This window comes from Charadrius vociferus, unplaced genomic scaffold (assembly GCF_000708025.1).
Source record: "Charadrius vociferus isolate BGI_N301 unplaced genomic scaffold, ASM70802v2 scaffold104, whole genome shotgun sequence".
NCBI classification, from domain to species: domain Eukaryota; kingdom Metazoa; phylum Chordata; class Aves; order Charadriiformes; family Charadriidae; genus Charadrius; species Charadrius vociferus.
In genome coordinates, this window is record NW_009648255.1 from 2075529 (window position 1) to 2103137 (window position 27609).

General features: G+C 45.8%; 1 protein-coding gene across 1 annotated transcript in view; it reads right to left on the minus strand.

Annotated features, from left to right (window-relative positions):
* VEPH1 (ventricular zone expressed PH domain-containing 1) overlaps window positions 1–27609 on the minus strand; it is an 84341-nt gene that overhangs the window by 37415 nt on the left and 19317 nt on the right. The window contains 5 exon segments of the mRNA XM_009884405.1: window positions 5864–6258; window positions 7181–7390; window positions 13916–14136; window positions 22206–22415; window positions 23901–24067. Coding sequence (XP_009882707.1) covers window positions 5864–6258; window positions 7181–7390; window positions 13916–14136; window positions 22206–22415; window positions 23901–24067 — 1203 coding nt within the window.

Below are 27609 nucleotides of genomic sequence, written 5' to 3' on the forward strand. Positions count from 1 at the left end.
AACAAGAAGAATAAGTCCAAAATCATCTGACACGCAGGGTTCAAGGTGAGACCCGAGAGGCTAGAGCCTGTGGACCCCACCTGCTGCTCAAGAATGCTCTGTTTCGTGCAGGGGAAATCAGGGCTAAAACAGGTAAAACAGGAATGTCATCTTTCACCTAAGCCTTTCAGAGAGACCTACTCACACCATTGCCAGCCCTATCTCCCCTGATGGGTACTTGAGACCTAGAAAACCAGAAAGGCTGAAGAACCTTTCAGAAAGCACCTACTGCAGCGAGTGGAGAAACTGCAAATGCCATGCGGGGATCTCGAACACAGGCTCTTGTTTTTCATAGACCCATAGAATGCTTTGTGTTGGAAGAGACCTTAAAGACCATCTAGTTCCACCCCCCTGCCCTGGGCAGGGCCACCTCCCCCCAGCCCAGGTTGCTCCAAGCCCCGTCCAACCTGGCCTTGAACACCTCCAGGGATGGGGCAATCTTCTTAATCAGCGGGACCCCAGCCACACCAAGGCAGCAGATATCCTGCCCTGCATACACTGAAAAGCAATAATAAAAGTCAGGAGCATTCAGGAAATTATAGACGCACGAGTCTGGGCCACTGCCATCTGCAAGATCCTGGAGGTATCTATAAGATATAAGATCACAAACCATCTGGAAAAATATGGGCTGATGAAAACTCCTTTGCTTATCTCCATGAAAGCTAAAGCGCCTGACAAATATGGTGACATTTTATTATTTTTTTTTAGGGATTAAGAGGATTAAAGTTATCAAGATGACATAAAAGAATGCCTCAAATTGCTTAAGGTGTGGCAGAGATGTGAATCTGCGTAAAGTGGTTCAAACTGAGCAGGAACTGAACCAAACCATCAGCCCCAAAGTGGAACAAGCTAAAATAAATGGATTTTTGTGGTTTTGGATGCCTTCTTTCCGCCTCAGTTTAAATCCCCTCTCTGACTGCAGTCTTAGTTCCAAAAGATTCCCTTACGCACATGCACACATGCATTTGGTAAGCTGTCGTAGCTCGCCTGTTCTTCAAAACACCCTCAACCTGACCATTTCCTTAGACTAAGGACAGACCTGGCCAATCTTAACGGCCCAATCTTAACCCTGCTTCTGCTGTAGGACCATCACCCAATTCACAGCTCTGCCCTGCCTGAAGCACACGCAACCGAAAATAGCAAATACTACATGAGACAACAGAGCTGAGGACATGTCCATTTCTTAATGTTTACAGGAGGCAGCTTCAAATTAACCGTCACAGACTGACCATGGATCCACCCTCACAATTCTTGACCTGTGTCCCTTTCAGAGCCGTAAAGTCACTCAAGTTAATATTACATAAATTTTTACATATAGCAATAAATGAAATGAGCTTATAAATCAACAAGGAGGCTGAAAAAAACCACACCCTGTAAAGCAAAAACATTTTGTGAAGGCTAGTACCTACACAGCAAATGTCTGAATCAACAGTAAAAAAGAAAAATTGCATATCATGGACGATGTTACAGAGGAGGGGATGCAGTCAAAGACACTCAGGGGACCTGGAGTGGGCACCAGATCTGCCCCCTCGCCCACACTGGGAGTCAAGAGTGCCTGTGACGTTGGAGTTTCACAGCACAACTGGCTGACGCGATAAGGCAAGCTTCAGAAGAAATAAAATCTTATATTAATCCAACTGATGTACGTGGAAAAAATAGAGATGCTTTTGGGAGCACCAACCTTTCTTCAGATCTGTCAGACCTCGCGGCCTTGCCTTGCCTCGGCCGGCTCTCACGTTTCTTTAATCTGCTTTTAACCTCCACAGCCGCCTCCACCAGCACAAGCTAGAGAGCTTTTTCTCCTGTTTAAGCTGAATCTGTTTTATTTGTATTTAAGCTCTTTATTTTTTGCCTTGTCCAGCATGGGCTGCTCCCTTAACTGTCTTGCACGTAGCTGAAAATTGCTGTCAAGTCCTCCTTCGGTTTTCTGCTACTTTGGTTAAGAAACCAAATTTTCTCCATTTTTGTCCTTTCGAGGGTTGTTGGACTGGCAATTCTGATTCAAGTTGGAAAGTCCCACCGGTACCTTATCTCGGTATTAGCTCACGAAGGGCGAGTAAGAGCTGTAAGCGTAGAGCGCAAGTACAGACCGAGCACACAGCAGTGCTGTCCCTCCTGCTCTCCCCGGACCTCCATCTGTTGCTCCGGCGTTTCCAGAGTCAGGGCTGGGATTATTTTGATAACCTTTGGGCTCTAATTCACGAATTTACCTAATCACTTTTGAAACCAGGTGCCCTTTCAGCATACTTAATGTACTGTAGCAATCAGTTCTGCCATTTAATTACATGTTTCTAATCATGTGGTAACAGTTGCCTGTTTTGTGTATTTTGAATTTACTTCCTGACAACTTCATTACATGTATTGGGACAGACAGCGAGGCACCACTCCCAATTGATCTTCTCAGCCATCCATGATGCTGCAAATCTCTATCAGCTGTCTCTTTTCTGCGCTGTGGAGTCCCAGTGCATTTTTCTTCATATGGAGATCCCCAATTACCCTCCTGCTCCTGCTACAGGTTTACTTTGTCCTTCAAGATTCAGGCTCCGATTAACGCAGACAACGACATAAGGATGTCATTTGATGTTTTGATTTTTCTTCATAATTCTTCTCTTGTCCATTCGCTTTTGTGTCAGCTGCTGAGTGCTGAACTGAAAGTCTTCTGTCATTCTGCAAAGCGGTGACTCCGTACCGAGAAGACCTCCAGCAGCCTCCTGCTTTCATCCCTGCTTCTAACACCGGGTATTAACGCCGCAGGTCTGGCAGGGGCCATGCACGCTAGTTCTGGATGTACCCAAAGGCACGCAAGCTTCTTCTGTCCTCACCGGTACGGCACGGCAGCATCCTTTCGGGGATGCTACCCAGTGGAATTCCAATAAGGAATTCACCACGTTGACAGAGAGTCTGCCCAAAGGTGAGACAGCATCCTCACCAGAAATGCAAGCGGGGGGTTGAATTCTCTTTAAGTGAAGTGAACAGCATTTGGCCCATCATTACCTTGAAATTCTTACAACTGACGTTAATGCTCCGCTCAGCTGCGTGTCAGCTGCCGCTTGAAAGCCCGGGGACGGCACGGCTCTAACGAACGGGCACGCGCGGAAATTTGCATTCTCCATTATCAGCACACTGCAGCGCTATTTCCTTGCAACAGATTTTGCCACTATTTCCTTCAAGTACTCTGTTTCATGGGAGACTGCTCTAAAGTGCCTTTCTTTTAATATTTTCCCTGGTTTACATATTAAATTTCCGGTTCAACAAACTCCTACATAACACACATAAAATTAGCCAACTATGTATATTAATATTTTCTAACATTTTCTTACTATTTTCTCAATGTCTTATTTGAAAAGTAAACCAGATACATTGGAATGGGCCTTTATAGTGTGCGGGAATCACAGAAGTCCAATAACTGCAAGGTTTTTTGATGGAGTGGTTTATGTAATATCTGAAATATTAACAAAGCCGTCCCCTGCGTAATGAGCCAGACGGCATTTCTTCAACATATTTAGAATGAGTCACATAAATCTCCCATTCAGCACATGTGTCCCTACTCAAAGAATTTCCCTAAGAATGCTAGTTGAGGATTTTCAGGAAATTACAATAGTTTCAATGAATTTAGAAATAGTCACATGCTTAGAACATGTCATAATAGGTACTTCAGAAAGGAAACTGAGCAATATATTTGAAAATATTCAACGTATTGTATTTGATTAATAGAAGGTCATAGCACTTCAAAAGCCAGATTGTTCACTCTCATGTTTCCACTGCAATTTTATGGAAAAAAACCCCAACGTTTTATCATTAATCCTACCAAATAAGTATTTCGAATAGTAAACCTGGAATTTAAGACATTTAGGCAATTCTTCAGAAACATAAGCTTTTAAAATATCTGTAGTTGTATCTCTTTTATGAGTGGAAAAATGGTTTTCAACCTCCTGACCACTGAAAAAGTAAACAAACAAATATTTTACCAACAAAAGTTGATATTTGATAGACCTGAAGTTACGTCCTATTAGAAGATGACATTTTAAGTGACTGCAAATTAATTTAATTTATTGAGTCAGCTACTCTTTGGAATCACAGTGGCCCATTGGAGGGTTGGGCCGTAAATAGCTCACAACCACCACCAGCAAGTGGTTAGACGCACGCAAAGCCATGTTAAAGGCAGCGACTGCTGCTCGGCACAAGCGAGAGGCTCACAACCCAACTTCTTTACTTCAAAGAGGAGCATCAAAGACCCATCTTGCAGCATATCGCCCACCTCCCCCTGCAGTCTCACAAAACCAGCTTTCTCCCACTTGAAAACTAATACCCACCCATGATGAAAGCAGAAAACATTAAACAGCCCCAGGGAAGTGGTGAGATAGGATCCAACCCAACCCAACACACTGGGCATCTCATTCTATCGCGCCTTCAAGAAGCTTTGCCTCTGGGCTGGAATGTGCTGATCTGAGGGTCCTGAACCACTTAATTTCAGAGAATCACAGCATCCCAGACCGGTCAGGGTTGGCAGGGCCCTCTGGAGCTCCCCCAGTGCCACCCCCCGCCAGAGCAGGGGCACCTCCAGCAGTGGCACAGGACGGCGTCCAGGCGGGGTTGGGATGGCTCCAGAGGGGGAGACTCCCCCACCTCTCTGGGCAGCCTGTGCCACTGCTCTGCCGCCCTCACAGCAGAGAAGGCCCTCCTCAGGTGGAGAGGGAACTGCCCCTGGTCACGTTTGTGCCCGTTCCCTCTTGTCCTGTCACTGGGCACCACTGGAAACAGACTGTTCCCATCCCCCTGGCACCTCCCTTGAAGGATTGATCAGCATTGATAAGATCCCTCTCAGTCTTCTCTCCTCCAGACTGAACAGCCCCACGTCCCTCAGCCTTTCCTCATCAGAAAGATGCTCCAGTCCCCTCAGCATCTCCGTAGCCCTTCGCTGGACCCTCTCCAGCAGTTCCCTGTCCTTCTTGACCCGGGGAGCCCCGAACTGGACACAGTGCTCCAGATGTGGCCTCCCCGGGGCAGAGCAGAGGGGGAGGATGACCTCCCTCCACCTACTGGCCACACTCTTCCTGATGCCCCCCAGGATGCCATTGGCCTTCTTGGCCACCAGGGCACACTGCTGGCTCATGGGCATCCTGCTGTCCACCAGGACTCCCAGGTCCCTTTCCACAGAGCTGCTCTGCAGGAGGTCAGCCCCCAACCTGATCATGCATGGGATACTTCTGGTGTATCTTGTGAGTCAATGGATTTAATAATATCATGACAATGAGGAAGGAGGCACAGATCTGCTCTAGCCCAACCCAGCAGGCCAAGAAGGTGGCTTAACTACTAGCACGTGCTTACCCATACGCCTGCGTGGCTGAGACCGACCCATGGCACGTGCACTCTGTTGCACTCAACGCTCCGCAACTGTTAACGCAGCTCCCGAATGTACAGCCTGGAGCTGGGCGACATTCCCCTCGCCTGCCTGCCCTGCAGACCTGCCCAGAGCTATTGCCAGCCCCAGACGACCGCCACGGCTCTTCAGCCCTGAGTGACAGGTCCTGCCCTTTTCCAGAGAGCTCGGGGTTTGTCCCTACGCCAGCCGAAAGGCAATCCTCACATTAACATTCACGGGAGCCTGGGGTAGGCGAGGGCTGCACTGTGTCCCTGAAGGAGAAGAACAACAGTCCTGGAAGATGTCAAAACACTGCAGTTTGTGAATGACATTGTTTTATAAAACTAATGTTCCTCCCCACCCACGAGCTGTGTACTCTTTGCCACCCATTTGCTTGAACCCGGAGAGGAGTTTCAGCGTAGCGTTAAAGTTTTTGTGATGGGAAAGGCTCAGCCCTCTTACCTTCAATAACACACTGATCCGGGACAGGAATTTTCCTCCCCATCTCCGTGACATATGCTTTCACTTTACCCAGGTTTTCCTTCAAGTGCAAGTAGAGCTTGTCCTGGTATTCCACGGGGCTCGTCACTGCCTCCTCACTTCCCTCGAGGGCCTTTTCTTTAGTAGATTCTGGCAAATTTGCTGATTCTGTGTAATCGATACTTGGGTGTGAAACCAAAGAGTTTCCCAGTTGCGTCGCTTCAGTATCAACGCTAAAAGGCAATTTGTCATTCTCTTGGCCGATGTAGATCTCGGTGAAGGAGATGCCAGCAGTTATCTCCCCGTTCTCCTCGTCCTGCCCACTCTCTGAGTTTACCCCCTTCACGCGGACTGCGTGCAAAGCGAGGCTTTTGGACCTGGAAGGCAAATAAGGAAAGGAACAATGTTTTGGAATAGAGGCAGGACACAAAAATCACCCGAACACGCGCTCTTCCGAGTGACCTTGTGCAGCTGGTTCAGAGAGCTGACCGTGGGGCTCGCTTAGCCAGAGGCAAGTATCTTTTGGTAAATATGCATTTCAAAAGCAAAACTCAAGCCACAGCTTTAATGAGCAAATGAAACTAAATAATATCCATATAGCACGACATCTGCATGCCGGGGAGGGAGCTAGTCAACCTACGTGCAAGAAACTTATAACCCCAGGCCTGGAGTATACGTTTATTGATCACATCATAAAAATGCCATCCAGCAGCCCTTTAACTGAGCCAAGGTTCAGCCTCCCGGTCTTTGTTGCCCCGCACCTATATGCTGAGGATGAAGTTGAGCCTCCGAAAGAGCAAGAAGGGCAAAAGTGAAGGGGCTGAAAGGGCAAATACTGGAACAGGAAGAGAGAACCCTCCGTGGTGGAGCTGCGGTGCACGGGCAGCCTACGGCCACCGTGGGGGCACCCTGCTGTCCGAGCCCTCGTCACACCCGGGGTACCGGAGGGTCGCACTCATCTCACACCGCGCACGGGCAAAATTGGATTCAAACACTCGATGCGTATTGTTAGCAATAATACCCAGGAGAGGCCTCTGTAGTGTATCTTCCTTTCTAGTAATATTTATATGCAAATATTTTCCTATCCCTTGTGCTGGTTTGGGCCACAGGAGAGATTAAATAAACAATTTAGAAAGATTTTACCCAGCCTTTGAACTCACGGATATGAGACTTGGTTAAAATGAGACTTATGATGCCCATAGGTATCGTGCAAGCGGACCAATTTCTCAACGTTTCCATAAAGTTTTATTACAAAGCTGATCTTCGTGAAAACCACTCACACATTTTACGGAGCCGTACCTGTTAAATCTCATATCCTTCCTTTCTTCTTTAGAAACCTGGCCTAAGCTGTATCTCCGCACTGAGCCGGGAGTACTGTTGTCGACATTTATTTTCTCTTCAAAAGCCTGTATTTTAACTTGAAGCTTTTCATCGTCCTCATTTCCATTCATCACAGATTTTAAATCGTCCAGTGGTACAGGAGATTCTGTTTCAGTATCGTTTTCCACCCTAAGGAAGTAGAAAGCAGAGATTTAACTCTGGCACACTGTGTTCACAGTGATGCCGATGCTGCATTTCTGCCTCTGACTCATATTATGTATCTGGTAAAATATTTATGTTTCGGCAGAGATTCTCTTAGAGGTTGATTAATCCTTTTCAAAAACATCTTCTAGACCAACGCCTCTGTCCGATGGATCGGAAACATCGAACATCTCTGACAACGCTGGGTTAGAAATTGCGTGTGCTCTATCTGCAGAAGCACACCCCAACTCTTGCCCAGATAGTCCCACGGCAAAGTTTTTTAATGGAACTTAAACCATTTTCTCAAGCTTGCTACACAGTGACTTATTACATTATTGCCATAAACCAAAAGTAGAGCTAATTGCAGAGTTTATAGAAGTCCGTGGTTTTAAAGGTTTGACGAAAGTACATTCAGTTCCTACCAAATTATTGTACTCTGAGTAAGAAAAATATCTTTTAAAACTCGGCACATGGAGAGAAACGGGCTCAGGAAAAGTTCTAAGCAATGTGACTGAAGTTCAGCAAAAGAGAAAGAGAAAAATGAAGAGTTAAAATGAACTTGTAGGATTGCAGGACAAGCTGTATTATTTCAAATTTGATTGTTATTTTAATCTTAGAATATGTAAACTTTTAATGCAAAATTCAAAGATAACTTTAAAACAAATCGAAGGGAAGCTGTTAATCTTAAAGAACAAAAACAAAACTGCCGTCAAATATACTGCTGGTAAAAACTTTGCTTTCTGGTGATGAAAATATCCTCTGACCAGTGACAAACGTCGTCTTCACTGGAGGCCCCACAGTGCTGCCACAGGGGCAGTTTTCGTCCCAGGACGAAGGACCCCCAACCCCACCCCCGGGCACGGGGATGCGCAGCGGTGTCCCACCCTGCCCCAAACCAGGTTTCCCAGGTTAAGGTTTTCGGACCGAGTGCTGGATTCTCCAAAACAGGGCTCCTGAAAACAGAGTTTGCTGGGTTCCTACGCAGCTCACAGCCCACAGCGAGACACAGCTCCTCCGAATATCGGGCCATTTGCCAGAAACCTAACCGGCGGGTACCCGCACCCTCCCTTGAAGATGCTGCAGGGCCTTTACGCAGCAGCAGGACTGAATTTCCCGGGGGACCGAGAGCACTCTCTGGCAAAAGCACTGTCGCTCCTTCCCCTTTTCTTCAGGGAGATGCCTTTCGCTGGGGATTTATATGTTCCCATCTTACTCCTGCAACTATGGAGTAACTGGACCAAAAAATTCATGAAGGCAAAGACGATCAGAAGTCTCTTACAGAATTAAGGGGTATTTGACAGTGTTTACTTTTTAAACTCTACCCACAGCTCTAAAACAAGCTCGGTTTGCTTCTGACCATTTCTTTGGGTTGTTTTTTCCCCAATGAGCAAACATCTGAATAACTAAATCTGTAAAATATGGATATGGAAAGCCACAAATGAGAGTTTTAACATAGCACTTTCAAAGCAGCAGAGTCATGCTCACAGTCGGGAAGCCTATTAAAAACTCCCAAATACTGCAAATTACCAATTGTGGAAACAAAAAAGGATGTTTAGAAAAAAAACAACCACAAATACTGCATCGCAAAATGCACTTTTTCCTTTGTTTTGATAAAGGCAGTTCAGGATATTTCTCAGGGGAGCTGGCAAGTTTTGTCTTGCTTTGTTTTTAATTTAGGCAAGATCTCATAATACATTAACACTGCAGAACACTTTGAAAAAAAAATATTCTTCTGTAGTAATGAACCTTGGCGTGACCTTTACTAACAAATCTTTCTGGAGATGTGGGACAAGATTTAATTTATTAGAAAGCTGTCACTCCAACATAACTCTCAACACTGCTCCCATTGTGGGAAGTAAGCACTAAGAGAAATGTCTGTTACACACGTATACACACGTAAAGCCCTCCGGCTACAGAGAGGGGACTGATGGACTGATGGGCTTTATGAATGACAGACCCAAACCAGCAAGCCGTGATGACGTTTGGAAATAAAAACGGCCTTTTATAACAGCACCTTTTTAGTCCAGCGTTCTCCACTGATGGTTTTGTGAAGGAAATAGAAGAAAACGCTTCTGCTAAAGAAATATATTAATGAATCCTATTTGCCGTACATAAAGCAGCAGTAAGTCAGTAAATACAGGGCTCATCTCTGCCCGGTGCTCCTCAAACCCTACAGGTTCCCAGGATGTCAGCGCTGGGGAAGGGAGGCAGCACGCTCAGCCCCGAGCACATCCCCAGGGGACCACTTGCTCTCACGTGTACCCGCTCTGCGCTCGCAGCAATTCCCGGGAAGCCAAAAGCACGTATCCCGAGCGAAACGTTCAATGAAGCCTCCACCCCGTGCCCAACGGGACGCCTGGCAGGCCGTCCTGCTGGCCTCCCCTTCCAGCAACAGTAAAATAAACTATTGTTTGCAATCTTGGCAAGAGACATTAGGTACATTGCTGAGGTTGCTGGAGTAGGATCAGCTTACACCAATGCTCAGGCTGTTTTCGAGAGGAAAAGGATGCACAAACCTATGGAGCAATCCTAAGGCCCTGGCTTGCAAAGAGAGTGCTACGCTGCTCATGGTTTCACTGCTTTTACCTTCCCTGTAGAAAGAGATCTAAACATACGGGTCAGCAAGTCAAGAAGAAGAGCGTTTCTCCAGACCACCAGCACCAGTACCAACATCACCAGTCAGGTGCTTAAAATGGGAAAAAGAGCACACGCAAATAGAAATTGCTAAAAGTACACTCGAGATGGGATTGGTTCCAGGGCTTTGACCCTGCGTGGGTGGAGGCAACACGAATGGATCAAGTGCGGGTCCCCGTGGGTCATCAACGTACAGACATAATCACCTCCTCAAATATGGCAGAAGCGCAGGTTTGAAGAAGGCTGGTGAGGGATAGCGATGGGGAGCTCAAACCCTCCGGCTCACGGTTGGGAAGCCCGTCAAGAGCTTCCAAGTGTTGCTGGGAACAATCATGGAATCGTCATGAGCCAGGTAACGCTCAAGGCTGAGGTGCCGCAGGGAGCTGGAGCTGCATCCTCCGCCACTTCGCCCGCAGCCTCCGCACGCGGGGCGCTAATGGGGGAGGCCAGAACGTTTCCATAGCTGACACCCACGGACACAGGCAGCGGGCAGGGGACACGGAGCGGCAAGGGATGCTTCATGCAGACAGGCTTCGTGGTGCCTGTGCTGAATTAAATCACACCATAGTCCCTTACCAACGTAGGAAAGTCTTAGATGCCGTTACAGCTCTCTCTACCACTACAAATGTCGATTTAAAGAAGGAGAAATACTGTAGAAAATGAAAGGCAAAATAATGGTAAAGGAATGCTCGATGGTGCCATGTGCTAGACCTGTCCTCTCCTTTAAGGAGAGGAGACAATTTCATCCAGCCACCACACTGCAGTGAGCAGCGCTGGGGTAGCCCCTTATGCTCAGTTCTTACCCAGAAGGAGGGTTTGGAAGCGTCATTAGATTTTCTTTCTTTCTTTCCTTCCCTTCTTCTTTTAGTTGACCACACTATACTTCTAGGTTGGATCAGTCCATTAAAACTCTGTATGTGTTCTTAAAAAGCACCTCTGAGACTGAATAACTTGCAATTTTGTGACAGTAAGGGGCAACAGAGCATCGCATGGTTTTAATTATACTCTCCACTAACGGCATGTAAAATTCCCTGTGTCAAACAACTCCAAGCCAGCCATCGCTCTGAAGAAATCAGTTTCTTCTTATGTAAACACATGATTCTGGAAGGAATGGTTATAATCCAGCCACACATTTTAAAATCCTGTTTTCCTTTCACAGCATAAATACTCCAGATTGCTGCTCTTTAAAAACCAGCGCAGTTCAGCAACGGCAGCAGCTCTGGAGGTGAGAGGGTATTTCCACGTCGACGTCCGAACCAGGCCCACTTACAAGTCCGAAGAAACGCCGCTTAAATCAGCGGAAAACTCTCATTTTAGCCCTTAGTGCTGCCCCACACTTTTTCTTGTCTGATTTAGCTGATACTATGTTTGATTCAGGCCTGAATTGCAAACCCAAAGAATACCTATAAATTGTAATTGTGGAAAATCAGTGTTTCTCTCTGCTCTTGATAGCCACGTTGAGATAACAAGAGGATAGCAGCTGCAAGCGTACAAGGAACTGGGGTCACAGAGGATTACAGATGAAGCAGGAAAAAATAAAATAAAATAAAAAATAAAAATCAAGAGGCAGATAGAGAATAAGAGATAACATCAGAAAAGTTTGTTTGAAAGGGTCCAGGCCCTGCCAGCAGCCCGAGACAGTGCCGTGTGGGGCAGACATGTCCCACGATGCCGTTTCTTACCCAGGGGAGCACCAGGAACAAGTTTTCCTGCCCATCGCTTCTGGCTACGCTCACTTCGCCTCACGGCGAGCACGGCTGTAGCACGGGGACTGTCCCGCCTCATAAAAGCAGCAATTTATCCACAGAAATGTTAAAAACTGATAACAACAAAGCAAATAGGGGGGAGGGACGTCTATTTTAAGTTCCTTCCACGGCAGACTTAAGGCCAAACTCTGCCTGCCCTTAAACCAGAAGAAACCCTGAGCAGCTCCGGGATACGGTGGGTGCATTCGCATTGTCTCCCCCCCCCACGTTGCCCCCCGGCAGCGTTCATGCTCCAAAGACAGCAGTTACAGCTTCATTCCCTTACATGCGTGGCCATGTTGGCACTCGGAAGCAAATACAACTTCGACGAGCAACCAACCAAAGCCTTTTCCTTTCATGCTCAGGATAATCAGTAGAGGTTTTTTCCTGAAGGAAAATAAGAATGTTTTCTGAAAAATCCCCTGAAAAATATTATCATTTCCTCCCTTCTCCTCCCCCAGCTTCTCCACCAAAACAGTGTTTTGCATCTCTAACCACACTCACGCAGACGAAGCAGCTTCTACTCCCCAGCAGAGCAAGTCCTTAGCAAAGGGGAATTTTAGAGAGAAATGGGGAACTGCAGCAACGACATTTTAATGAGAACCTTTTCTTGTTTTTTACTGTTTTTTATCAGCTCCAGAGATAAATGTTAAGCACAGAAGATAATAAGGAATAGGAATAAGAAACAGGAATATCACAACATGTTAGCAAATAAAGTAATTTTTCTACCATAAATCAAGGGCCCCCCGATGGGCCGTGTGAATAATTATTATGCTCCGTTACTGCAGCCTCAACTCCTGTCCTGCTTCACTGCAGTCCCCAGAGTACGTGCCATCCTCCAGGTCCCCTTCGCTAAGTGACGTGTGGCATACCCTCCTTCACAGTTGAACTTGACTGGTTTGGAAAACACGTATGTCATTTCGTGCTCACTTTGCCATCTCCACTTGGGCTTTTTCACTCTCTTCAATGAAACTTATCACGAAGCGAGTGCCGAGGGCTCGATTTCAGCAGAGGTTTCTGCCACCAGGTGAAGTTGGGACACTTCTTACAGCCTTGTAAAATGAGGGACCATATCAGGGTTCCTCTCCTTTTTCATTTTTAACTCTCTCCAGGATACCAATTAATTGTTTCTTGAATGACCTCAATGTTTTGGCTCCAACTCCGCAAGCCTGTCTCCAAGGCTGTCCCTTCATGGTTATGAGTTTTCTGACATCTGTGTTAAATTTTATCACAGAATTACTATCCTTTTGTGCCCTCTTGACCTATTTCAGTATACACAACACTAAGTCTCTTCCTAATTAAAAGTGACTACTACCATATATTTCAATAACACCTACATTCTTACTGTGACGAACGCAGCAATGCTCCCGATGCTTTAACCTTGGGATACGCATTTAAAAGCAGCTGAGTGAGCAGAACATCTTTTTGTACAAGCTTGAGAAAAAAATTTCAGACTTTGTTTTAGCAAACCTTTACCAGGGAGGTACGCCAGTCATTGTTCCCATCAGCTCCAGCGGTTATCTCCCAGAATAAGCTCAGGGAGAATTGTGCAGCCTGACTTCACTGATTTATTTTTAACTGAGGCTTTTCAGATTGCGTTAGTCTACTTATCTGAGACGCGGCTTTCTTCCTACTCTTTAAGTGCTAAAACTTGAACACTCTCTTTATTCTTCAGTGCCAAATGACGCAATTTGTGTTGTATGATGTTCCGAGGTCATTCTGCCCGGTAGCGTGGAGCTGGTGTCTGCACTGCACCTACAGCTCTTACTGCCACCCGTTAATTACACATTCCCGCTTCAGTGCCACCCATCCCTGCGCTTGCATTTGAAACGCGTACCTCAAATTACTTCTACAAGTAGGGATGTTGTCCATCAGGTGCCTGGAAACTGTTTTAGATGCTTAAATGACCCTTTAACTAACGCAATCCAACGGCTGAGCATATACCAGAACGATACAAGGGAGATTTCAAGATCAATATGAAAAAGGCAATGTAGCAACTTACAGGAACTGCAGTACATCTTACTTTCAGCTGACCGTTCATTCATTGCACCATGAATATATTTAATGCAAATTTATGCTGCCTCACACAGCCACGGAGATGGTTGTGGCTTTATCGTACAAAAAATAACTTCACCTGGCTGCTGACGCGCTGTCGTTCTCTAGCTGTCGGGCGAGGAGCTTGGCTATGGCACTGAAACTGTTGCTCATGCGGTAGATATCTCTGCTCTGGGTGCCCAAGATGCTCGAGAAGGTGTCGGTGAGACTCTTAATTTCCAGCAAAAGAATATGGTGAAACGAGTGCTCCATGTTGGCCAGCTGGTTCACCAAATGCAGCAGGCATATTCTGGCTCGCTCCTAGACGACGCAAGGAGACAAAAACAATTTTCAACACTTTATTTCATTGTTTGCTTGTGCAAGGGAGGTTTGTGTGCCTGCTGCTGATAAAAGCCCTGTCACTGGGGAATAGCGGCCACCCCGCGATAACTAACAAAAAGGCAACTGCATCAAACATGGAGTTTATTTTTGTGTACTATTGACGTTATATTTATTCCTCTTGGTATTACCTAACCCGGCCTAACTTCAGGACAGCTCGTCTCCTCCTCTACCCTAGAGTCAGAGTCCCTAAAGCCCCTTTGGAGGGCCCGGCATCGCCCTGGGGTGGGAGATCAGCCCGGCGGAGTGCTCAGAGCACCACAGCAGACCTAGCTCCCCTGTCGCCTTTGATCAGCCTTATGAGCCTGGCCCAGCTACGTCACCCCCTACACCCACTCTCCTGCCCTTTTTTCGCTTTATTCTGGGCTGTGTGTCCAGGCAAACTCTCTTGCAGGGGGCCAAGTGCTCACACGCGCTGCTCCAGCTCTCGGGGGCTTCTCCCCAGGGTCTTTTTCCTCATGTTTGTACCCGACGTGTTGCACGTGGAGCCCACGGAGGTATTAGCATGGACACAAACGCATTATAACCTGCCCGGAGGCTTCAGCCCAGCCCGGAGCAGACCCCACGGCTCAGGTCTGCGCTGGTTTGTGGCACTGCATGAACCGTGACCGACTGTTTTTGTGTCTTCATTACAGCCTCATTGTATTAACGCTCTAATTTCCAGATTTTTGCTTTGTCCATGTTACTCTCCATAACTGCCAATAGCCAAGGGCACTTGCAGTGAATTCTGCGTATGCCATTAGCTGTTACAAATACTCAGCCAGAAGCAAACATCTATTTTTCAGACCATAAAAAGTTTCCCAATCACGACTTTCTCTCTGGAGCTGTTGGGTGTCGCTGATTCGCTGTATTTAGCGGTGTCACCTAAGAGCCTGTCGGCAGCGGTGCTGCCCAGACGGAGCGGGAGTCCTGCGGCACAGCGCCGGTGGCGGAGCGAGGTGCAGCGGGCAGGAGCAGGGCACTGCCAGCACCTCTTCTCACCAATGGCCAGAGATTAAAGTACCTCCTAAATCACTGGAGGGGGGGGGTGGGTTGTTCTCTCCTCTCATAGCAATTCATTTAGGAGCAACGCTCAGATTAGACCCGTGACTAACACTGCCACAAAGCAAAGTTTAAAATGAGATTTCATTTTAAGATCTCCTCACAAGCGATAAGGCGCTGTCTGGGGGTTGTATCAATCACTGCCAACACACTGAAGTCTGATATGCCCTCTGTAGCCAAAGTTTTGCTCGCCAATTTATCAGCAAGATCGCATCCCCCACAAATTAGGATTAAAGGGGCTGTTTCAGATCACAATGTTAAACATGGAAATATTTTCTCGCATACTTTATCATCTCCGCTTGGCAAGGGCACGCAGTTCCAGTCCCAACTATTTCTGTATGTACATGTACAAATTCACATACTAAAACACAAACCTCGAAGGTGAAAAAATGCATTAGGGTTCCTCTGTTTCGTTATAATTGTCCTAAGTGTATTAAGTTCCACAGTCCTAAAAATATCTAAGTGGGAAAAGCAGCAATTAACTCAGGAGTTCATATCAGATCCTCCACCAGGGTAACCGGGTATGGCTCCGCTCAGTGAAACCCACTTGGTACTCAGCCGATTGTTACAGAAATTGGGAAATATTTTGATTTTGGACGCTGTGCTGAAACGCAAACAAAAGCACTTTAGGAAAAGAAAAACTCTTTTTCCCAAGGGTCAGCAGAAAAGGAGGGGAAGTCGTGTGCCATACACATCCTCAAACTGCGGGATAATCGCATTATTACCTTTTCTCTGCTGGGACCATGTAACAGGAGAGGAAAAAATTGCTGGAAGTTTGATTCCAAGTACAGCTGGGCCATCAGCATACACGGGGGACTTTGGCAGAAGACGGCCCAAGCATCACAAGCAAGATGTTTTTTGAGGGAAAAGTCAACTTATTTTAAGCAAAAGAGGATCTGCTACACTGGGCCGTGACAGAGATAAATGAGAAAAGCGTATCAGACAAATTGCTTCGCTTCAGCCGTGGGGGGAAAAAACTACAGCTACATCCCGGGCTGGGCCTGGCCGGTGTGACGGAATGAGCTTTTTTCCTCTCAATGGTTTGAAAGAGGTCGACTTTTTTGGTACATATTCACTAGTTTATTTGGAAGACAATCCTCCCTCCAAGAGATAAACACAGGCTCAATTAACATTTAAAACACATTTTTGTTTCCTAAACAAACTGTGCAGCAGACGTAACTGGAAGAGAAGTTTTGACCATTTTCATGTCACTTTGATCCAGCTGGAGCATCTCCAGCCATGCTGAAATGCTGCTACTCGCCTGGAGTGAGGTAAAAGAACAATAAACTCGACTGAGTAATATAATATGCAACTGTTGTACAAAACAAAATTACAGCAAAATAGCTCAACATGAAAGCGGTCATTATCCCTCCCACAATTTTTATCCAAAAAATTTTCAGAAAGCCTATTTGGGTATACATAAGCCATTGTTATTTTAACTCTGCTTATTTTATGTATTCACATATTTTTTTCACCAGCATCCCTTGCATTTGATGGCATTACGTCTGCCAGTAGGTGAAGGTCTGAAAAACAGGCAATGAGGTGTGGCAAAGTATTTTGCTTTATCTTAAAATCAGGCTCAGGAGACCACAAAGAGAGATCACAAGGCTTTCAGAAGTAACTCTGATTCCCAGTTGGTTCAAAACATAGAGTTATTGGGGAAAAAAAAAAAGTTATTAAAATGTTCGATTGACCTATGCCCCAAGATGGTGTTTTGCTTTGCACAAATTTATGGTTAAGGCGCAAGTTCTGATTTCAACTTCACCCATGAGACCGTCACTGACATCAGCAGAAGTGGCGCGGGTAAACAAGGGGGCAACATTTAAAATAAAGGGATCTATTTTCAGCCAAACCTCTCATCTCTCCAGGAGTCTGCCTGAACCGCCAGGGTGGAGAGTGCAGTTCAGTGAAAGCACAAGAGGTTCCTTCTAGAAGCCCACAGAAAGGATTTTGTGCTCATATCTGCCATCTATACCACGGAGGGCCAAGCCTCAATCCTTGCCGCCCCTTTCCCCCAACTAAACCTCCCAGCCAAATAAAATGTCCATGAATAAAATGTCAATGAATAAAATTCCAACACTACCACTGCCGTTTCCTTCCCCGCTTGTTTTGCTTGGCGGGGACGGGGATGCTGATGCAGGTCTATAAGTAAGAGCCAGCGGCGTATCTGCAAGACGGCGCCGGTACAGGAAAAGGAGGAGGGGGAGAAGTGACAGCGGAGGATTCCGGGAGGGCACTGCCACGGTGGCAGCGCGGAGAGACCGTCGGCAGCGCCTGTGTCTGCAGGGACTGCTTTGGTCCTTGCGTGTTTCCACTCGGACCTGAGCTAAATAAATTAACTGGCTGCAGTGGTGATTGTAACTTAGTAGTTACGTTCACAGATCAGAGTATTATTTTAATTCTTTCTTGTGGGTGCACTCATTGTTATATACTGAGCCTTTAAGGTCTGGCCAGCTTGTACAACGCCAGACGTGTTTCTACTTATTTTATCGCGGGCTGATTGTCTGCATTGCAGTGAGCGATGCCCCATACATCAGGGAAATCCACAGTGCGTTCAGAAAGGCATTTTTTTCCCTTTCAAGAAGCCTGATTTGCACGGGAACATCCAGAGACATGACTCGTCTCTTGGCTTACGGTAAGGTGGGGGCAAAACCTGCACCAGGAACCGCCGGAGTAAAGCAAACAAAACCTTTACAAGAGAAAAGGAGGACAATGAGAGATCCGCTGTGGTACTAAACACACGAGAGCCGCAAGGGTCGCCATGTCTGGTCTGCTGCAAGCCCAGGCAATTGTGGACCAACAAACATCCCGCCAAAGTGGCTCCTCATCCCCCCACAGAACAGCGGGCCACAAAGCACTCAAGATCCCTGAAATAAAATAAAAAACCTCTTAGGGTGAAGAGACAAAACTCACAAGTAGAAGGTGAGAGAAAGACCATCAGTTGTAACGTCTGCGAAGGAAGAGGGACCAATGTGCAAAAGTCCAGGTGACGAGGGGAGCAGACCACGTGCCACATCACGGAAGAGGCAAAAGCCCCATGAAACAAAGTATTCCACAAGGAGGAAATGGGGAACTAAGCCCTCCCCAGCAAGTCTAGGACGCGATTTGCACCCAAAATGGTGCCTCGCCTTGACTCCAGCATGGAATGCCCAACCATCACCCAAGCACGTAACTGAACTGGGAGTGTGGCACCACCAGGAGCACATCCAAGCCCTTCGAGAGCAACAGCGACACAGACGTACTGTTCCCCACCAGGGAAAGGCAGGAGGCACCAGGTCTTCCAGCAGAGAGCCACGGCGCTGGCAGAGGCGGCTGCCAGACTGGGCTGGGGCACCAGGGCTCTGCAGACAGCGCCCCAGACCTGCTGGCTCCTCAGCCCACCCCCAAGTTCCTGTGCATCGCACTTGGACCTCTCCTCACCTGGCGAGCTTGCCTTTATTTTCTCACCAAGTTGTTCTCCCTGGCTTGAGGCACAGAATTAGGAGCCTCTTTCGTCCACCCCGGCTCCTCTGCCTGGCACAGAGACAGGACAATGGGGACAACCTCCGGAGAAGATCCAGTGGTGAGGTTTCAACGTGCGTAACCCACGTCCAGGGGACGGCACCGTGCAAGCCTGGCGCCAGGGGCAGGAGCCTCTGGTAGCCTCAGTGCGGGGGGACCTCCAGCAAGCCCAGCGTGACCACGTGGCAGCCTCACGACTGGTACGGCTCAGAGGTGACCGCAGAGACAAAAATCAGCCCAGGGAACCACTCAGACATTTCAGTCGGGGCAGCTCTTCCATTATTCAGGTATTTTTTATAAAACAAGTAATGCACTTTTTCCTGATGCTGTCTGTGGGAGTAATTCCTTAATTTATTGTATAATACCTAATAAAATCAGACATGTTGGGTGGCATGGCTCTTCCATCAATAGGACAGGTTTCTTTTGGTGGTGTTTTTTTTTTTTTTTAAAGCCAATGAAATCCTCACTGTCAATGAAGCTAGGCATACATCTATTTTTTTTTCTAAGAACATTCTTTTAGAATTAATTTTGAGAATTGTTTTCTATATCTAGGCTTTTTCCCCTTTTGCTAAGTAAATTGTGATATTTGCATTAACTTCTAGGTCCTTTGTACCCCAAAAGATTATTCATATTCACAGCCTCCCTGTTTCAGGGGCTGCCTGGTTTGGGTTTTTTGTTTGTTTGGGGTTTTTTTGCAACATTCAATTTAAGTAGATTCTGTCTGGAGCCCCAACCCTAATCTATTTAAATCTATCTGGGGCTATTTGGAGGAGCCATTTGTCTCTCGTGGGGAAGTTCACCTCCGCCACCCTTTGCGTGTCGCTTTTATCGATGGTTTTGAGTATGTTTTTGAGTCTCCTCCGCGTCACTAAAGCAGAGCCCACTACAAACAAGCGAGACGCGTGTCACCTCTGCAAACACGCGGCGCCTGCGGCGGCAGAGCGGGCTGGAATGGAGTCCGGTGCTCCGGCAGCAGCTCGCAACTGCTTAGAAAAATAAGACATACGCCACGGGCCATAACGCCAATTACTCGACACTTTAGAAGAGAGAGGCTGGAGGTTCATTATTGCATGCAGGCTTGCCCAGGCTGCGCCTGTAACACTTCGTAGCTACACGTATGCACACAAACCAGTGGATTAAAATATATAAGGAGAAAATGCTCTGCAAATGGCTTCTTTGTAAAGTGTGCTGTGGCCTGTAATGTCCAACAATATAGGAAATACAACATGTCCAGTCGGTTGCTTGCTTATTCTTGGTACAAAACAATAGCAAAAAAAAAGCAGCAATATAAATTCTGTCCCTTCTAAGTAGCAGAACACAGCAGAAAAGAAGCCTCAGAGACACTGGCATGGCAAGAGCTGGTTCGACACGCTCAAACACAGAATCCGAATGAAATCCTTCAACTCTGATCCCAGCTGTGCTCATTTGAGGATTAGCTAGTTATAAGCTGTAAAGCTTTTAGGAGATGTTGCCTCTTAAGTACTAAACGCAGAATGAAACACGGTCAGCTGCAGTTCTTCTAAAGGTAAATTTTGCTGGGGGGATGTAAGTCAACAAGGAGAGAACAACAAACTTCATTTGGCTCAGTCTTCTGATTTTGGCTTCTCCCCCCGCCCCCTCCCGCAACAGAAATAAGATTTACAAAGCCAAACCAAATCTGGTTTTGATTCTTACAAGATGAATTGCATTTTAAATGAATATAAAGCTCAAGATCAGTAGAAATCGCAAGCATAACGTCTTCCTGCGCTGCACCCACAGCACCCAGGCACCCGTCGCCCCCGACGCAGACAAACTCCAGTTGACTTAGTGCAAGTTTCGCCTCAAGGATCACCTAAAGGACACGGAAGCTGCAGGATTCAGCTCTTTACTGCCATGAATTATCCAGGTTACTGTAGGGCAGGCACCAGTGCCACACTTAAGCAAACGGTTAGATTTATTACTTACCATTCATTTTCTAGTATATAATCGAGTTTTGTCCCAGCCATAAAAATTTGAATTATTTACCAGAAACTCTTTGAATTCAGCAGAACATTATTTTTGCCTTTACAGAACCATGGTTTGATGTGGAAGGAAAATGTCTATTAACAGCGGTGAAAGACACATAAGCTCATACCTGGGAACGAAAATAAAATCTCATCAAATATCATGCTGTGCGATAAGTAAGTCTAACCAGTTTGGTGTCCTCAGGACACCCAAGGTCTTGAGGAAACAGGTAGTTTAGAAGCTCGTGGTGATAACTCTCCTCCAGGCTGTGTTTTTAGGAGCCGGGGATAGCAACAGGGTAAGACAGGTCTCGTCGGGTCTGCGGCATTTCCCAGTCCCAGTGGGACAGGGCTAACAGCGGATCTTCACAAGCAGCATCCCCGGGGACAGGGGGATCTTTGGGCTGCTCATCGGAGCTGGAATTCTGGGGGGGGCAGAGGGCTCTGGGACCCGAGAGCTGCCCGCCCGTCTCTGTGCGCTGCGTTTGGATCTGTTCAGGGCACCTGCATTAGGTGAACATCACTCCCGCATCCAGACTGCACAGTTATGACTGAAGCAAATTCATTACGCCGCCATGAAACTCCTGTAGTTTTTTAAGGGTTTGTCACCGTAAATCCTTTTTAGGCATAACGTTCCCATTGGGCCGGATCCCAAACCAAGATGTTCCTGTGATGAGGCTTGAGCACAGCATCACCACTGCGCGTTTTCATTACAAAGACATTTGGCTGAAGTATCCAGTTAACGACGGCTATGAAGCCAAAATATCTGGCTTACACTATACGAGGAAGTTCATATTTCACTGCGTGATTACAACATTCCTGAAGGCTGTATGCATCTACAATATGATATCATGCAAAGAGTGTGCAAAATATGGTTTTCTTTTTCTCTGCCTTTCTTTTCACATATAGGTACACTACACCCCAACTCAGCTAAGCCCCTGGAGTAACGACAATTATGTGCTTTTATCAAATAGAAGTTTTAGCCATTCCATAAAGAGACAATTCCTATAAACAGAACGTATATGTGCGCAGACTAGATACACAGTAAATAATAATAATTTATATATTTATCTTTCCAGTTATGAGAATTTTAATATTGGTCTTTTTCATGCTTGTTAAGCTCTTCTAGAAAGTTTCTTTCTTTCCCACTAATTACACCCCATTTCTGCAGACACCCGTTACTACATGACTGTTCCTTGGTTAGAAGATCGAAGGGCAGTGTCAGTCACTAAAATACCACATCTGATTTTTGGGGTACCTGCTCTCCTAGCCATACTGGTATTACAGTCGAGACCTACCGTGGTCTTATGACCAGGAATATCTTCTGGTAGGGCAGTCTGGTTACTCATGAAGGAAGGAATACTTAGATGGATTAGTTTGCACCAGATTTAGAAAAAAAAAAAACACCAAACCCAACCAACCCAACCCCAAAACCAACCAACCGACTTCTTCTGTTTTTAAACTTACCTCATCGATATGTCCAACAGCTCCAAAGATCTTTGCTGTTTGCCCAATCAAACTTGGAAAACTCTCACCAATTTCTTTCAGCATCGGAAGAAAAGCGGCTAAGGCTGTTGGTTCATAGCCAGCTATTTCTAGCAGTATGTTTAGAATAATGTCACTATGGTTAGGGTCTCGCAAGTGTCCAAACAGAAATGGAATACCCTCTTTCAGCACCTATTAAGAAAAATCAGATGGAAGCGGTGAATATATTTTTTAATCGTGAACACATATAGCTAAAAGAGGTACTGTACACTGGAGTGATAAAAATAAACCGCTAGACTTAGTAAACTAGTTTTCCACCCGTGCTGACCTTTGCAGAGAGCTATCGCTGAGGTCAATCCAAGTTCAGCTCAACATATGGAATAAGGGTAAGCTGTAGCCTTGAAATATTGCAGTTATGCATATATAAGTAAGGAAATTCCCAATTGTTAAAAAAGTCAAAATAAAAAAACCCTCACCAGATATTTCCCTTGCTCTGGGCCAGTTTTATACTTTTTTGATTAAAACAACATAGGACTTAGCCTTCCTCAACGATACAGTAAATTAAAGTACTAGTAGAAATTTTTGGGTTCCACTGTAAATTAAATAATGTGGCAAGGTTAATAGCTGGAACAGAGGAAAAAATAAGAGGCAAGATCCTCACTGCACAAAAAAATGCTTTAGGCAAGATTTCATTTCTTGTAACACCACAGTTTTCAAGAGGCTGAGGGTGTCGTCCTTAAAATCACCTTACAAACAGGATACAGTGTATAAAATAGTCTACTGAATGATTATTTTTAATATAAACACACACATACACTAATACACCTCTGATTCAGGGAAACTGTTACATCTGCGTAAAAGATTTCAACACAGAAATGGGGCAGAAAGTGACTCAATCTTCTGTTATTTTTTTTGAGGATCATCAATTTTAGCAAGTCAACACCTGTGATTCTGGCAAAAATACTGCAGGTGGGGGGGTTGAAGAAGTTGTTAGTAGTAATACGTGATAATAATAGTCATAATGATAACGCCAAGCAACTTCAGACACACCAGCTCCTTGCTTCCAAAAGGAGCTCTGCTTCCTCTGGGACTGTGTGCCCTGATAAAGTTCCCTGGGCTGCCTGGGGAAAGACACTAACTACTGTTGATTCTTCTTTTCCAAAGATTTTATGAATTTCATAAACTCGCAAAGTGGGTAGTTTTGTGCCTTGTTCTAATGCACTGGGTGATGTCAATGGCATGCAATTTCCAAAGCATAATACATTTTGCCTTAATTAATTAACCTCCATCTCACTCCTAATCAATTCCTAACCCATTTTCCTTTTCCATGATATGTAATTTAATACAGCCCATATATTCTAACGGAAACGTGGTTAAGGGAATTCGTACTCAGCCAACAGAGGAAGAGCCAAAAAAGTAGAAAACTGGTTTAACACAAACGTTTTGGTCCAGCAGAGTCATTGTTATGTTCTCTTTATGATTAGATGGAGAATTTGGAATGAAATTAAAGAATTCACGAAGAATTAGCGGAGGAAAGCACTGTCATGCATGTTATGGGACTCCTCACTGTTCAGAGAGCAGCTAGCGGGCAGAGCTTGCCAAGTCATCTGAAAGAAATAAACTCCTCCAAAAGGAGGTGAGGCATTTAGCAGTAAGATCTTCCAAACACGGTTTTACCCCCAGTTCTTTCTTCCTAGCCACGATCTGGAAGAGCCTGAGGAGGTGGTGTTGTTCGGCTTGATCCAGCTGAGCCATGAGCGCCACCAGCTCTCTCAGATGGGGCGTTATCGGCTGCGGTTGCTTCTCGTAGAGAGCGGGCAGGACACGCAGCAGCATCGAGTTCCCTAGAACAGAGCAAACGAGAGGCCGGTGACTCACTGTATGTCCGTGTCCCATAGCGAGAGAGAGACCCAGAAAGTCAGCACACACCTGGAGACAGCAGTTTTTAAGAATCACCAGTACAAATACAGAGAGACATGAAACACACTGTAGAAAAAATATCTACTGGGCCAAGAAGAGAAACAATCTAAGTAGAACAAATCATCGCAGGTATAACAACGTAGGTGTAAAAGAAAAATAATCCTATTAACTATAATTTTCATTCTCAAGCACAATATCATGACAAGGCTACTTAATGAACTTTCAGATTTGGATGGTACTCTGTTGAGTCCTAGACCAAACGAAGTGTGATTTAAATTAACCAAAAAAAAAAAAAAAAAGGCTAGAAAGCACATAAAAGCTATATTTCTCCTTTGTTGAGATTCAGACTTTCAAATTAAATAAGCAGCATATGGAAAGAATAGTTGGTTATTAAGAGAACTAAACATGCATGACAGTAAATTTGAACATAAATAGTTAAGGATGCCATTTCCAGGAATAGAAAGGAGCCGGAGAGAGTCAACTGCAGACAGACAAAGATATGCAAAACCCTCTCTCACACATTTTCTTAAGATGTCTGTGCATAATTCAATTTGAAGCCCAGGCTCATACCAAAATATATAACTTCACATTGCTGTACATGCCTCCCTCGATATATTTAAGTTTCACTTGAAGAACATATGGAAAACATCTGCCTATTGCAGTGGAGTATGGCTCCTTTTGTAAACCCTTGAAAGTCCTTAAGGTCTCTTTGGATTTGGTTTCCAATAGGAACTAGCTCTCTGGCCTGCTGCTTTTTCTCCCATTTCAATCTGAGCCTTATAATTTTGGAAGATAAACAGGTCACTTCATGGATGGTAGAAAAAGAATATATGGGTCAGACTGGACCACGTCGTGCTCTTGCCAGATACAGAGAACGCACCCCAAGACACTGTTAGGTCTTGCAGCATCACCTCTGAGCCAAGGAACTAACATATAATTCATTGCAGGTTCAGACAACTTCTAGTCGAACAGCTCATAATGATCCCTATGGGGTCCTCACGCCTGGGAGGAGTGCCGCCGCGCTCTCCAGCCAGCCACGCTTCTGCATCCCACCCCGAAACATCTATTCTGCTTGAAGAATTGTTGGCCCCCCAACGATTAGCCATCCTCTTCCTCCGTAACGCTGCTGCCGTGCTAAAGGCGAAGCTCAGACCCCGTCTCCAGTCCCACAGACACGGCGAACTTCTGTCTTGTTTTATAGAGAAAGCACAAAGGCCAGTTGCGAAGGGAAGATATTTGCTGATGAATTACTCTGATCAGATTAGCAAGCTCTTCAGTTCTGGCCATTTTCTAGCCACGTTCTTTGCGCAAATCTCTTCCTGATGCTACAAGTGAATCTGTATAAAAAGCACCACCACTTTTACGAGTGTCACTAATGTACCATGGGATCCACGCAAAGCACCAATTCACCCAGAGTTAGAACTGAAATGGTGAGAGGATGTATTTACTTGAACTTTTCTAGACACACATCTGAATTTGAAATCGAAAAATTTTGTAACAGAATACACTAATAATGTTGTTCTTCCCTGGATAATTTAGTGCTTACAGAGGTAAGCCCTTTCTTTGCCCTTGCACGTGTTTGGTTTCCACTGGAAGTTTTCTGCCCACGTGGAGCAGAGCCCTTAAGCTCCAGCTGAATTTCAGCGATGGTGACAACTGCAAAAGATGAAATTCCCCTGTTCCTGCGCGGGCAAAATTCATTGGCTGTAAAAGTGGTGAGGGAAGGAATTCAGCAGAGACAAACAAAAATTGTCGGGTTTAAATGAGGAACGACAGCCCCTGACCTGATACACGCTACTGCCTGGGCTGGGATATCACAGGCAGAAAGGTATCCGGAAAGTAAAGCTAATTATTCAACCTGAGAAAACAACCATTTTAAGTAGCGACTGCATTAGAGGAGTGATGTAATTTGACATGACACAACATGATGGATTGCAGCCATGGAACTACTCTGAACAAAAATACTTCGTCCAAACACAAATTCGGGCAGTTTCCTACAGCAAAAATTCCTACAGCTGTAGGAAACATATTCACTAACCAAGATAAATGAAAATGAAAAACAAAGGCAATTTAGAAGCAAACCCATCACTTTGGAGTGATATTTAAGTGACCTCACTGACACAGAATTGCTTGTAATTGAATAACCTGTGTATACAAGCTCGTAAACAACCCAAGCAGATGCCACAGTTTGTGTCTGTTCTTCATACAACTTAAGAAAGGTCACGAAGCACAAGCCAAGTCGCTATTTTCTTGTATTTTCATGTTTCGAGTTGGCTCTGAGTGCCTCTCGCCATTTGTTTGTCACACCTTTTCAGTTTCTACGAGCTTTACGCACACGCAGCTCCCCAGCCTTTTGATTCTCGCAGCTCGGGCAGTCAGAGGCCATGTTGTGCCCCTTCCCAAGTAATTCACTTTTTCCCATCTTGCTTCATCTATTTCAGTCTAAACAAAGCGCCTGAAAAGTACGTTTGTTGTCCGAGAACGGAAAAACATTATACTCAGCTCCTTAATTACCTTCTTTCCCTCTTCCTTCCCCTACCACCCTTACCCCCAGTACTTTCCAGATTAGATTTTCTCAGACTTTCCGAGCGGACCACACACTGGGAATTACGCAATTCAGGCAGAGACTCACGTACAGTTGGGGACACCCGATGGCTTCGCACGGCTGGCTGCGAGTCGGGCAGGGGGCTGTGATGGCGCCAGCCCGCCCCGGCTGCCCCCGGACCGTGCCCCGGGCGCGCAGCACAGAGAGCTTGGAAAAAATAAAACAATAAAAGAAAGACCCTGGTAGCACACTGCAAACGTAACACGGACAGAAGGAGCTCTGGAAGCCACGCAGCGGTGTTTCGGCATTCACTCCAAATTGAATATACAAAGGCAGTAGACTAATTTTTTTCCCCGGGATGACTCAAGTTAGGCACACCCCTCCCTGAAAACGTTCACCTATAGTTTACCAAACATTTGAGGTTTCTAATATAGTGCTTCAATGTTAATATTTATTATTCGTGTTTGCAGGAGAGCAGCTGGAAGCCCACCATGGCAGGAACCCCATATACACATAGGGTGAAACAGGAAAAGAGTTTGGTGTATAGGCATAGGATCATAGAATAATTTTGGTTGGAGAAGACCTTTAAAATCATTGAGTTCAACCATTAACGCAGCACTTCCAAGTCCACCACTAAACCATGTCCCTCAGCACCACGGCTACCAGTCTTTTAAATACCTCCAGGGATGGTATCTCCACCACTGCCCTGGGCAGCCTGTTCCAGTGCTTGATAACCCCTTCCGTGAAGAAATTTGTCCTAATACCCATCCTAAACCTCCCCTGGGGCAACTTGAGGCCATTTCCTCTTGTCCCATCACCTGTTCCGTGGGAGCAGAGACCGCCCCCCCCTCGCTCCCCCCTCCTGTCAGGGAGCTGTAGAGAGGAAGAAGGTCTCCCCTCAGCTCCTCTTCTCCAGGCTGA